The sequence below is a fragment of the Neovison vison genome, chromosome 11 (genome assembly GCF_020171115.1).
Source record: "Neovison vison isolate M4711 chromosome 11, ASM_NN_V1, whole genome shotgun sequence".
NCBI lineage: Eukaryota > Metazoa > Chordata > Mammalia > Carnivora > Mustelidae > Neogale > Neogale vison.
The window spans coordinates 90,716,821-90,730,785 of record NC_058101.1 but is presented as its reverse complement, the minus strand read 5'-3'; the positions used below and the strand labels follow the sequence as shown (position 1 = coordinate 90,730,785).

The 13,965-nt window shown below is 38.4% G+C and overlaps 1 protein-coding gene across 4 annotated transcripts in view; it reads right to left on the bottom strand.

Annotated features, from left to right (window-relative positions):
* Window positions 1–13,965, bottom strand: part of PDE5A (phosphodiesterase 5A) — a 151,363-nt gene that overhangs the window by 47,410 nt on the left and 89,988 nt on the right. For all 4 annotated transcript variants that reach the window (XM_044224106.1, XM_044224108.1, XM_044224107.1 and 1 more), the window contains exons 10-11: window positions 13,346–13,521; window positions 9,693–9,752 (exon numbers count right to left, since the gene is read on the bottom strand). In XM_044224106.1, coding sequence (XP_044080041.1) covers window positions 9,693–9,752; window positions 13,346–13,521 — 236 coding nt within the window. The remainder of the gene's footprint in view (window positions 1–9,692; window positions 9,753–13,345; window positions 13,522–13,965) is intronic.

The following is a 13,965-nucleotide window of genomic DNA, read 5'->3' as shown; positions in this document are numbered from 1 at the left end:
TTTTCTCTTGCTGCTTTTAACATGATCTCTTTAATTTTTGACACTTGGATTATAATGTGTCTTGGTGTGGTTATCTTCGGGTTCTTCTTTTTGGAGCTTTCTGTACTTCCTGGATTTGAATGCTTCCTTCCTTCACCAGGTTAGGAAAGTTCTTAGGCATTATTTCTTCAAACAGGTTTTCTGTCCCTTTCTCTCTCTCTTCTCCTTCTGGGACCCCTATCTAAGTGTTAGTATGCTCGATGTCATCCCTTCAACTATCCTCATTTTAAAAAATTCCTTTTCTTTTTGCTCTCATTGGGTGATTTCCACTCCCCTGTTTTAGAGAAGTTGATTTGTTCTTCTGCATCATTTAATCTGCTCTTGATTCCCTCTAGTGTATTTTTAATTTCAGTTATTGTATTCTTTCAGCTGATCAGCTCTCTTTTTGTATTTTCTATCTCTTTGTTGAAGTTCTCATTGCATTCATCCATTCTTCTCCCAAGATCAGTAAGCATCTTTGTAACCATTTCTTTGTCTGGTAGATTATTTACGTCCATTTCATTTACTTCTTTTCTGCAGTTTTATCTTGTTCTTTCATTTGGAACATAATCTTCTGTCTCTTCATTTTGCCCAACTCTCTGTCTGCTTCTATGGGTTAGGTAGATCAGTTGTGTCTCCTTGTCTTGAAGAAGTGGCTTTATGTAGAAGGCATCTTATAGGACCCTGAGGTGCAAATTCCCCTGGTCACCCACCCCCTCTGGATATGGCAGGATGGAGGACCACCCACTGGTTGTTGCAGGGTGAGATTACCTGGGGCTGTGCCATTGTTACTGGTCAGGGGCGGTGTGGTGGAGTCACTTGGGAGTAGCGCAGGCCAGGGTGGGTGGGCTGCAGGGAAATGCCAGGGCAGGGCAAGCAGTACTAGCACTGTAGATGGAGAATGTCAGAAATGATACCTGCGAGGCAGGGCAGCTTCTCAGGGTAGCCAGGTAAAGGGGAGAGAAAAAAAAATGGCATCCACTAGTATTTCTATCCTTGGAGAAGTTTCCAACAGATCTCCAAATTAGTTCCATGCCCTAAATTTAGTCAATTAAATTAGTCAATGAATGTCATTCATATGTAACACAAACACTTTTCAAACTGTTGCTGCTGCTCTGGGACTCAGAACAAGTGAGACTGTGCACAAGCTCTTTAATTAAGAGCAGAGTCTTAGTTTCCTACTGTCCTCTGGCTCTCCTGGACTTAAGCCCCACTGGTTTTCAAAGCCAGATGTTATGGGAGCTCATCTTCCTAGTGCAGGTTTCTTGGGTTAGAGAGCCCGATGTGGAGGTTGGGTCCTTATTCCTCAGAGAGGGCCTTTGCAATTGTGGTATCTTCCTGTTTGAAGGTTGCCATGCTGGGCGGTGTGGGTCCTGAGTAGACTGCATCTCTGCTTTCCTTGTCTTGATGTGACTTTTTCTTTATATCTTTAGTTCCATAAAATCTTAGTTTTACTAGTCTTCAAGTCATTCTCAGAGATGTTTTATATGTAGTTGTAGTTTTGGTGTGTCTATGGAAGGCAGTGAGCTCTGAATTTTTATTGCAAATCCAAACATGCTATTTCTAGAAGCAGTCTGGTAGCCAAAACCTAGATGCATTTTTATCCTGCAGGTTGCTGAATACAGTGCAGGATGAAATCACAGACTTGCCACATCTCTTACCTGAAAAACTACACATACCCCAGACCATTCATCCTAGAATATCTCTATACTATGTAATTTCACAATGTAATATACTTTAAAGTCATTGATTTTTGTTTCTGGCTGTAATAATATAATATTGTATAATTATAGTATATATTGTATATAGCCCTACACTATTCAAGGTCTAAGAAGGTAGAGATTTATTATTTTTGTCATGTGGAACACGTAATATAATGCCCACACAGAGTCGGAGATAAATACAAATGTGTAAATGAAAATCTTTTTGTGATCATCAAGCACCTAGCCAGTTCTCCATAATATTAAATTAAATTTAATTTACTTTGGCAAAGAGTTATAATATAAAAGCTAACATTAATAATGAACCATGCTGTGTTAGAAGCAACAGATATATGCTTTCTCATTCTATAGTTGTTTTTAATTTTATTTGCTTTAAAAATTTTTTAATATAGCTGAATAACTTTCATCTGCCCAATAAATATTTCATTTCTGTAATTTTTTAAAAATCGGCTTCAGTTTGCCTTCTCACTAAAGTTTGATTCATTCATTCATTCCAAGAACACTGGAAACGCAGGATGGGAAAGCTATGACCCCAATCCACTTTTTAGTAACTCTGGCAAGAAGTTACCAGTCAATTCTAGATTACTCCCCTCAAGTAGAGAACTGGTTGTACCGTATAAACAAAGGTTTATATTTGTTCTTACGACACATGGTATTTTTTCCTACCAGATTTTCCACCTACCTAATCCACTTAGACTAATTAAAAAAAAAGTGTATACTTCCTTGAAGTGCACATTATTAGAATCGCTCAGACAAAAAAGACATGAAACATGACAGGACACATCAAGATCTTGTTGCTGCTACTACTAGATTTTGAGAACTGATTTTCCTCTCGCTGTTACCACTACTAAAAATAACTAATACTTACTGGGGCATAAGGTACCAGAAACTCCAGTCCCTACAGCTCTGCTAGGTAAATTCTTTTGTTATCCTCATTTTATAGATAAAGAAACTGAGACACAAAAGAAGTCACAGATTTGCCTGAGATCATGGAGCTGGAAGTTGAAGCTAGTTTTTCTCCAGACCCATGTGGCTTTATATATTTCATCAACAAATAAATTATTTCTAGCTTCATAATCATTTTAAAGAAAAAAAAGAAAGCAAAATCTTGTTGAGTACTGAAGAAGCTTGAGTTGTGTATTTCAGGCTAGAGTATAGGCTCTCTAAAAGTCTGGATTCTCCAAAATCTACTGATTGATTCATTCACACAATCATCTAACAAGCTATGTAAACCGGGTTCCTGTTAAGCAACCAGTAAAGGGTAGCTATGACGATGAGGATGGGTCAAGAACAGGCTGGTGGAGAAGACAGGCACATACATAGTTGAAATACAGTTTTTAAAGTGATGACACAAGTATGTTAGTAGTTTGCAACTGAGCCGTAACAACAGAATGACAGGCAATGTAAGTACACATTTAACTACTTTTTTTAGTCACTTGTGATGGTTAACTTTTTGTCTCAACTTGACTGGACAAACGGTGCCCAAATTAAACATATTTCTGGGTATGTCTGTGACAGTATTTCTGGATGAGATTAGCAATGAATCAGTGGACTTAGGAGAATACCCTCCCCAGTGTGGGCGGGCGTCATCTGTCTGTTTAGGGCTTGAGGAGAACAAAAGATGGAGGAAGAATATGCTGGTTTTGCTTCCTATGGAGTTAGGATAACTCATCTCATTTTCTCAGGCCACTGGACTTGGATTTCAACCATCAGCTCCTCTGTCCTCAGGCCTTTAGACTCAAACTGAATTATACCACTGGTTTTCCTGGGTCTCCAGCCTTGCAGACAACAAACTGCTGGATTTCTCAGCTCCCATTAACTGTGTGAGCCAGTTCCTCAGAATGAATCTCTCACCTACTGGTTCTGTTTCTCTGGAGAACCCTGGCTAATATAGTCACACATTTTTTTAAAGTCAAAGAAAGGGGCGCCTGGGTGGTTCAGTTATTAAGCATTTGCCTTTGGCTCGGGTCATGATCCCGGGGTCCTGGGATGGAGCCCTGTGCTGGATTCCCTGCTCAGTGGAAGCCTGCTTCTCCCTCTCCCACTTCCCCTGCTTATGTCCCCTCTCTCGCTGCCTCTCTCTCTCTCTGGCAAATAAATAAATAAATATAATCTAAAAAAAAAAAAGTCAAAGAGAATCTATCCCTAGCATCATCAGTGCCTTACATAAGATGAATGACAGACTTTTAAAAATTCAACTATTTCTTATTATGAAGGCTTTTACGCAAGTGGAGAGGGTCGCTCTTTGTTCACTTAAAAGAAAAATAAAACTTTATAGGAAATAAACTATTTATAAGGTGTATAGTCTCCTTGAAGCCCAAAAATCATGTGTCCATAGAAAAATAATACACTTGGGTAAGGCAAATAAAAGAATCATTTAAAAATTATTGAGTTTCTTATTTTTGGTGGATGCCTCATGAAAAACGTTTATATTTAGCCTGTGGCAAAGTCTCTGGTAACCTCAGAAGAAAATAAAGACATGTGGCTACATGGCTACACAATTTGCTCAATTGTATAATCTTTATACAAAAAAGGTCACACTGCTATCAAAGGCATTCTACCTGCCTAAGGTCTGAAGTATCAAATCTCAAGAGCAAAAATAAAATTATGAAAACAACTCCTAATAGTCACCTTAAGAAAAGGCTCCTTACTCAGAAAGTTATTTATTAAAATAAGTTTGAAAAGAAGAGCAGTGGGGCACCTGGGTGGCTCAGTAGTTAAGTGTCTGCCTTTGGCTCACGTCATGATCCCGGGGTCCTGGGATTGAGCCCCGCATCAGACTCCCCAGTTCAGTGGAAAGCCTGCTTCTCCCTCTCTCATTCCCCCTGCTTGTGTTCCCTCTCTTACTGTAGTCTCTCTCTGTCAAATAAATAAATAAAATTAAAAAAAAAAAAGAAGAAGAACAGAATACTGAACTTGGTCTTTCATAAAATGTCAGATTCTTCCAATTTGTTTCAGTGTTTCAATGAAGGCATTTTGTTACATTACTCCTCTGGATGTTTATTCAATATAAATGTTAGGAAAAAAAGAGATTTTCTTTAATGATCCATTCTTCAAGGAAATTATTTTCAGGGATAAAATTAATGTAAGATAACTGATGAGTTTATTGGTAGCTATAAGGAGGGATCCTCAGTTAGGGGTTTCGGGCTCTGCCTATCAGTTTCTGATCCCTACCCCCCACTGAGTGGAGCGCCATGTTATGAAGAGTGGACCAGTTTGGCTTCCAGGTCTTTGAATAAAGCCATTTGACAGCCATCACATTATACTTTACAGGAGCCTAATGTCTCTCTTCCCCACTTTTTTTTTTTTCTCTTCCCCACTTTTAACATGCACAGAAAATATGTTCTTAAAGAAAAAAAAAATCCACACCATTCAAAAACCTGTTAGAATTTATCTTTCTCTAAGAGCAAAGTGAATCCAAATGCATATAAGAAAGAAATCTACTTATATAAAGGGAGGTGAATATTCAAAGAACCAAATTTTACACAGAATAAAGAAGTGAATAAGGCAAAGCAGGACAGGATTAGCATATTTTCTTTAATAACTACATCAACATGTTTTATGATTTTTCTTTCTTTCTAATATTATATAAATGTAATCTTTTAAATCTCATGGTGAAGAGGCACAGATTGTAAAAAGTAATGAGCACACAGTTTTCCAAAACCATGTAAAGATGGCACATGACAATGTCAAGATTCTGAAAAAATGTATATATGCTTTTAAGTAAAACCTTCAAGGTAAATTTCTGACTACAGTGAGGAATAATTAGCCCAGATCTGGTTAACACCTAGTTAGGCTATAAGAAGTTCAAGAACGGCGCCACTATACTTTGGAGCTAAGATTACCGTTGGAAGTAATCCACTAGGAAAATCAGAGCAGAAAAGATAAGATTAGTTTGCCAAAGGAAAACAGGGAAGAATCAAACAGAATCTATTGCCAATGTGGAAAAGATATAGCCCAGTTAGTGTTATAGACACCTATAAAAAATGAATGTATCAACTGATGGCGAACAGGAAGTCCAAAGGACTCAGATGGTTTCAGGGTAATTCTAGCACCTGTTTGAGGAAGAGGGCTCCTTACTAGATGCCATAGGTTACTACAGTTCAGGGACACTGGTTATCGAGATCATAACGTCAACTCTTCTTTGTTAGTATCGGTTCAAAATTTTCCATTTGTAATTTGACTGTCCATATACAGATTTTCCTCAAAAATGAGGGAACGTGATGATCATCTTGATACAAGGAAGTGGATCTATAATCTGACACTGACCTAGACATCAGAGATGTGGGTCAGGGAGCCAGCTCTGCTGTAGGTGACAGCAGGAACACACACACCTGATCAAGGGAGTTCATATGAAGTTTCTGGTTCTGAAAGATTAAGGTCAAGATGAAATAAATTCTGTCCTAGGAAATCCTGCTTAAGTGGTCAGCTTCTTCCTCTCTCACTATTTTGAAGCAGAAAACCTTTCAGGATACAAAAGGGTCTGTTTGCTTTTAGATACATTACATCTGATCACAGAAGCTCTACGACTGAACTGAAAAAGCACCGAGTCCGTGACAAAACTGAGAAGCTAATTTTAAAAAACTAAACTCTAATACATATTTACTTACTGCTCTTCTAACAAGAGAGGAAAGCAGAAAAGGCAATCTGTCAATCAAATACTGGAAATAAACACTGATTACTCTCTGACATCTTAACTAATAATTTTCTAATAACCATAACCAGGTAGCTGGGGTCCATTTATCTTTATGTGATACAATTTGTGCCTAAAGATCATTAAATGGGATATGGTAGAAGGCTTAATTTCTATTTCTGCTATACCCAATTTTAAGTCAAGAGAAATTAGATTAAAACCTCAGGTAAAACAAGGAAAAAAATAATAAGGATTCTGAGTTTCCTTTCCCGTAACTTTGTTATACTTCTGTTGTAATTAGAGAACTTTTCTGGACACAGGCATAAATATTTAGCATCCTGAAGTATATTATTTAATTCAAGAACTAATTTGTAAAAAATAAAAGTTAAGAATACATTACACAGCTTTTCGATTTATTTTAGGTTTTGAATTGATGTAAATCATCAGATACATGACAAAGGCAGCAGCTTTGGTAGTCGCTGGATAATGCAGACACCTGTGTAGTTGGGGCTGTAAAGGAATTTTTATTAGATTGGTAGAAAACCAGCATTGAACTCAGTTGCTGAATTTCAACCAATTTAAATAAAGTACTTGACCTACAAGCTTATAACCCTAAATTTCTCAATGCAGCTGCCAGAAATCTATTTTCCAAATGAAACAACAGATGGCTTTGAACAATACTGCAATATGGCAATTTTCAGTTACTGCAAAGGGTTTTTGTCTGGTTAAAATTATGAAAATAACTGAGAAAATAACTTTCAAATTTTTCTGAAGGACTGCTATTTTCAAAGTGAAAAGCAAAGTTTAATAACCTAAGTGATTTTCACAGCATTATCTTTAGACATTGCTCTATTTGCTAGTTTCTATTTATCTAAAACAACACATAGCAGACTGTAACCTTGCCCTCATTTTAGAACTAATTTAATACTCCTGTAGTGACTGCAAGCACTTCAAGATGTCTTTCTAAGTGATGATTTCCAACTCACAGTATGTCTTTAGTTCAAAACTTCATCATCCTGGGAGGATTAGACAAGCGGGCCAATTAAGCCTGATGTGAAAGATATTTAAAACCTATAAACCTTTGTAAATGATTGAAAAACTGCTCATTCCTTCAAATACCATCATGAACAAAATAAATACAGCCCACCAAGCCTCGGAAAAGGCTAACCCCAGAAGAAGCAGCTTAACCTTCCAGGACAAATCACCTCAATTTCTTAAACTGTTCTTGCCAAAGGACTCCACTTCCCACTCACTGATTTAATTGAGAACGTCTGTAAGTTCTCCTCCTTCCTTCTTTTCCAGCTCATTATACCTCTCCAGTGCTGTGCGATGGAGTGTGGGCTCTGGTTGCGGTCTGTCTGGATTTAGTACTTGCACCATCCCTTACCACCCGGGAGATCCTGAGATCCTCTCAACTTCAAATTCCTCAAATTCCAAATGCTAACCAGTACTGACTCCATGGGGTTGCGTGGACTAAATATACTAAACACACGCAAAGAACTTCAAAGATGCCAGGTATATGGCAAGTGCTCAATAATACTATTATTATTATGATCCCTTTCCTCTTGTCTCACTCAATGCCTAGGCTGCTCCAAGGTCTAGATCTCTTCCCAGCCTTGCACTCACTCAACCCCCTACCTTCACCCTCTGTCCAAGAGCATGCTGGTTTAGCTGTGAGCAAGCCCTGCACACAACAACAAAGCAAACCAAAACACAAAACTTCACATGGTTCAGTCAATACCCTTCATAACTATTTCTCCACTCCCACTTTTAAATAAAACTTATCTTTTGAAACTAGGCTATGATTCATTTCCTCCATTTTGTCACCATTCACTCTTACCTCGGGCAGTTTTACACCTAAAGTTGCTTCCTCACTAATCATGTGATCAGAGTCCGGCAGCTGTCTCTCAGTCCTGTTTCTCAACCTTCTTACCACTGATGGGCCCTCCTTCCCCTTTGAAACTCGTCCCTTTGCCTTCTGTGCCACTGCCCTATCCTAAATCTTCCTTCCTGCTTACTTACCACTTCTCAATAAGGTTCCTTTCCTACTTCTTCCATTGAAACCCAATTCCCAAGAGTTCTGCCCTCAGTCTTCCATACCCCTCTCCCAACTGCTCCACTCCCATGGGACACCTCCAAACCCCATGGCAGGACCTGCAAATCTGGTTCCACACCCCACCCCTAGTCCTGACTCCACTGACTATTGAAAATGTCCATTCTGGTGATTCTACCAGAGCCTCACACTTACCACGTTCTAGGTCAAATCTACCACTTTCCCTTCTTAACATTTCCACTCTTGACAGTTAATGACACCATCATTTTTTGAATTATGAAGGTCAAAGCACTTCAATCATCTTTAATCTTCTGTCTCTCTAACAACTCATAACAGACAGTACAGTGGTCTGTGCATGAGCTCTGGAACTAGACCATATGAGCTCACATCCTGACTTCCCTACTTTCTGCCAGTGTGACCTTGAGCGAGTCACTTGGCTTCTCTAGCTTCAGGGTGGCCTCCATAACACAGCTGTGCAGATTATATAAGGAAATGTATGTAAGGCCATAGCAGGTTGGCATTTGGCAAGCTATGATGACGATGACAATGAAAAAGAATCTTAATCATCTATTCACACCCTTCTCATTCTTTACAGACTCTCGTCACATCTCAGGTAGACCTTCTCCATGTTGCCCCAAGTAAATTTCAACTCAGAAGTCCACTTGCCTTTGTTGTCAATGTGTCAGTGTCTCAAATAATCTCAACCAAGACCAAGAGCATTTAACATTCTACTTACATATCAGGATTTTTTTCTCATAACATACTAAATAAAAAATGTAATGAGAATTCAGGAACTGACCTTATTTGAACCCAATTTCAAATAACATTCCATAAGCCACATGGTCAGACATTAAAATCACTCTCAATTCTCAATAAGGCAGAGCAGGTTATTGGCAACAAACTACAAAATCTTTGTTGTCATTACCCTTACCAAGCCACCACCTCATGGTCATCAGGCCACGTTTCCCCAGGAACTGAAAGGTAAGTTATATTTTGACCTAAGAAAGATGTAACATTACTGGAAAAAAAAATCAGAATCATATAATGTATTATAAAGTCAGTATGTTATCTTTTGCTTTGTATCCTCAGTGAATTTGTAGCCTTACAAGAAAGTAGAATTAAACATTTTTATGAATGTCCATCTACGTATTTACCACATTGAATTCAACGGGATCATTGCTACTAGAAGCAGTTATCCTAAGAGAACCATGTTTATGTATTAATTAGACGTCGGCACTTAGTCACTTTAACCAAGAAAGAGAATTACCGCTAAGGACTGGAGTTCTCTTGTTTCTTCCTCTGCTGCTGAAGCATGATACGACAGAACCTATAGGATAAGAAACAAAGGAAAACAGGTTATCCAAGAGAGGACTACTGAATGTAGACTTTGACAGTCTTAAGCTTGAGATTCTGCTAAAACTTCCTGGAGACTGAACTAGACACCTCAGACTGTCAAATCTTGTTTCCTGCTTTCTTCAACAGAAAGAAAAATCCCAGATTTTGATTCAATTGCATGTTTCAGAAGACAAAATGTTATACTCCCTACGTTCAGAGTAAGTCTTGTCACTTTTATTCTGCACATTATTTATCAGCCATGCTACTGGCTCAGACTTGGCAGGAAATTTATTTTGTCCTTTTTTGTCTTTTTGTGCTGCTTTTTAAAAAATAATAGTGACTTTAATTTTTTTTCTTTTGTATTGAATTAAGAAAAAAAACTTTGCATACACTGACATTTTAACATTGATATTTGGAAAGATAGTATAGAAGAGGCCCTCAGATGAGGCCCATAACCAGCGTAGAATTTCATAAAGAAAAATTGCATGGCTGGAATATAATGTCATACAGATTCAGGGATTCCTTTCCACTCATATGTCAAGAGCGAAGAAGCATAGCACTGGCCTGTAAACCCCTCCGTTAACATCCGAGGACACTGAGGCACAGGTGTTCTCATGACTTGGTGGCAAGCTCACACTGAGTAAGAGGACAGGGAGGCCTGCTTTCAACTCCTACTCTAGAGTACACTTCTGCTTACCTGAGTAGAGCTAAAAAGACAGGCTTACCATTTTCTTATACCTTAACGTAAGAGTCATTAATTCCCGATTTCAAAACTAATAACTTCAAAGTAACGGGATAATATTTTATCTGAGGTAGTGGTCATATTTAAAATGTCTACCATATTTTTAAAAAATATTTTTGAAAGTTCATTTTTGACAGAGACAATTCAGATTTACTAAAAGCTCCAAAGATTTTAGTGTGATTGATAAGAAGGCGAGACATTTTCAGATTTTAAATGGTGACCTGAGTAACTGAGAGGTCTGAACTAGTTTTCCTTGAACGAGTCTTTAAAGTTTGAAGCAATTCAGGAGCGCCTGGGTGGCTCAGTGGGTTAAAGCCTCTGCCTTCGGCTCGGGTCATGATCCCAGGGTCCTGGGATGGAGCCCTGCATCAGGCTCTCTGCTCAGCAGGGAGCCTGCTTCCTCTTCTCTCTCTGCCTGCTTCTCTGCCTACTTGTGATCTCTGTCTGTCAAATTAAAAAAAAAAAATCAGTATAAAATTTGAAGCAATTCAAAATCTAAAATGGCGTATGTGTCTCCTATCTTGTGATTCAGAACATTTGTAATCCTGTACTACAACAGGCTTGTCCTCACATTTGAACCATTAAGCACTAGGAAAGCCTGGGAAACTTGGAGCTGCTGTCTTCTGCTTACATGGCATCGATGGGTCATGGTGGCTAATGCGTTGCTGCTGGGACCACAGAGCTAGTGTGTTGGGGAAAGTGCGGACTGTGGCCATACACTAGTCTGATACAAATAAATGCAATGCAACACAGATGAATGGTTACGGGAAGAACATGTCATTCTAAATTTAAAAAAAAGAAAGATTTTTGTCTCAGTGAAGGTAAAAATAGCACCTTATTCATAAGGTCATAAGGATTAATTTTGTTAATACAGGCATACCTCAGAGATACTGCGGGTTTCCAGACCACTGCAACAAAGCCAATATCGTAATAGAGTGAGTCAAATGAATGTTTTGGTTTCCCAGTGCATGTGAAAGTTATGCTGACACTATAGTGTATTAAGTGTGCAGTAGCATTATGTCTTAAAAAATCAATGTAATACCTTATTTAAAAAATACTTCATTGTTTTAAAAAAAAAAAAAGTGAACCCATCACCTGAACTTTCAACAGGTCCTAATCACTATCACAGATCACTACAACAAATATAATAACAATGAAGAAGCTTGAAATACTGTGGGAATTACCAAAATCCTACACAGAGACATGAAGGGAGCAAATGTTGTTGGCAAAATGACGCCAATAGACCTGCTCAACATAGGGCTGCCACAGACGGTGAGTGTATGAAAAATGCAGTATCTGTGACAGGCAATAAAGCAAAGCACCACAAAATGAGGTATGTCTGTACCTGTGGGTCTTAGAACACACAGTAAGAACATCTGATAAAGGTTAGCTATTATTATTGTTGTTGTTTTATTGTCATTATAATGATCATGGCTTCCAGGTCAAAATAATTCACCACCATAAGAAAACCTGATGAGTTTGGGTCCCTGGCTTTTATCCAGTGCCTCATAAGAACAAGAAAATCTTTTTCAGGGTTAAACTAAAGACAGCTAATGAGTACATGGGCGCTCACTAAGGTATTCTACTTCTGTATATGCTTGCAATTTCCCATAATAAAAAGTTTTACAAAATGAGATAATTTCTAACTGGTAACTGGCTTAGATTCAATTCAGTATAAAACTGTGGAACTATAAAAACTTGATTAAAAATTATATACTTACACACACATGCACAAATGTGTATATGTGTATATATGTATGAAACTACATGTGCACATATATATTATATAACTTGAGGTATGTGTATACATATATACACACACATATTTGTGTGTACATATGTATGCAAACATACACATAGGTGTGTGTGTATTTGAAAAAGATTTCCAATGGCTTATAATCCAAGATCTCTTATATACTATGGCAAAACTATTAGTGTTATATATTCATTTTAGAAAGTAAAGTATAACATGATGGTTACTGGTAAAACTTTACAATGTATATCTTTTGAGCTACTTAGGTGAGGTGTTTTTTTAGAGGATTGGAGCAAAAGTTACCATATTCCAAACACTGATACACATTGATCTCAATCAACTAAGTAAGAGTATGCAAATATTCAAATATATTTCATGGCAGTGTATGAATAAGACACTGCCCTTTCGAAGTCTGTCCTAAACTAGTCTCTGATGTAAGACATTTCTGTGTGATACAAAGTGGACATTTTCAGACAGTTCATGGAAGTCATCTGGAAAGGGCTGGCCGGCTCAGGCAGGCCAGTCTGATGTGGGAGGGAGTCTCCCCGAGGTCAGTGTCCCAAGCCAGTAGCTCACTAGCTGCCCGCACATTCAGAATCACCAGGGGAGCTCTGGAATAATGTCGATTCCTGGCCTCTCCTGAAGACTTAGGAATCAGGATTTTCAGAAGTGGGATCCGTAAATTTGTCATCTGAAGGGGTTTCCCATGCCTCACTTCTGATTCTCCGAGTGTTTCGGGTTTCTGTTTTTATCTTTTAAGATGTGTGACTACAATTGTTCACAAAGAGATGGGGAAGCTCAGGCAACAGGAAAGGGACAGGATGCAGGTGACAGCAGATGTCTGTGTGACCGGATTCTTAAGGCTGAAGGAGTAAAGGGAAAGCCAGTCTGAGTTCTGGTTTGGTCATACGACCTCTGGTAAGTTTCTACAATATTTTAGGTGTCAGTTTCTTAGCTATTTATATGAGGAACTAAGGATTCAGTCTGATTCTCTGAGGAGACAGCGCCCGCACAAGTGGTTCCGGGGGAAAGGGGAGAAGCTGAGTGTGTGGCCACAGAGACGGAGAGGGTCCCGCATGTGCCAGCCCACCTCCAGTGTGACCATTTGCTTGGCCATGGCTCTCTCCACCGCTTCATACATCTGTGTGTTCTGGATCCCCAAGCCACAAAAGATGACAAAAGCCTCCAGGAACTGTTCATCATTTCGGTTGAAAGGCTTAACCTTGCCAGTATTCTCTTCCATCTTATTAACAAGTTGGCAAACCCCTATAACAATCCAAGAAATCTGAGTAAATATTATTATTAGTATAGTTTTTATTGACTTTAAAATCCCCCTCCCCAAAGATTGTCTTATAATTTCGTATTAGGAATGCTTGGAATCTCCAAAGAAGCAAACAGATCCTCACAAATATAAGCTAGAGAAGTAAACTGAATTAATTTATATAAGAACTTGTTTCACATAGTCCTAAATGTATGTTGCCCGTGTTCAAAAAAAATCCTAGAGTACTGTTTTCTTCCAGACTCGGTCACGAATTTTAGATCAGTTGAGTCCCCAAAGACACTTTGTCCTTTGGAGACTAATTGGATTTTTGTACACTTGCCAAGAGAACAATTTTCATGCACATCAGAATTTTGGGTCACACAGACTGCCTTTCCTGACTGAGAAACCAAAAGTTAAAAAACACAATTACATACAAAATAGAATGCAGA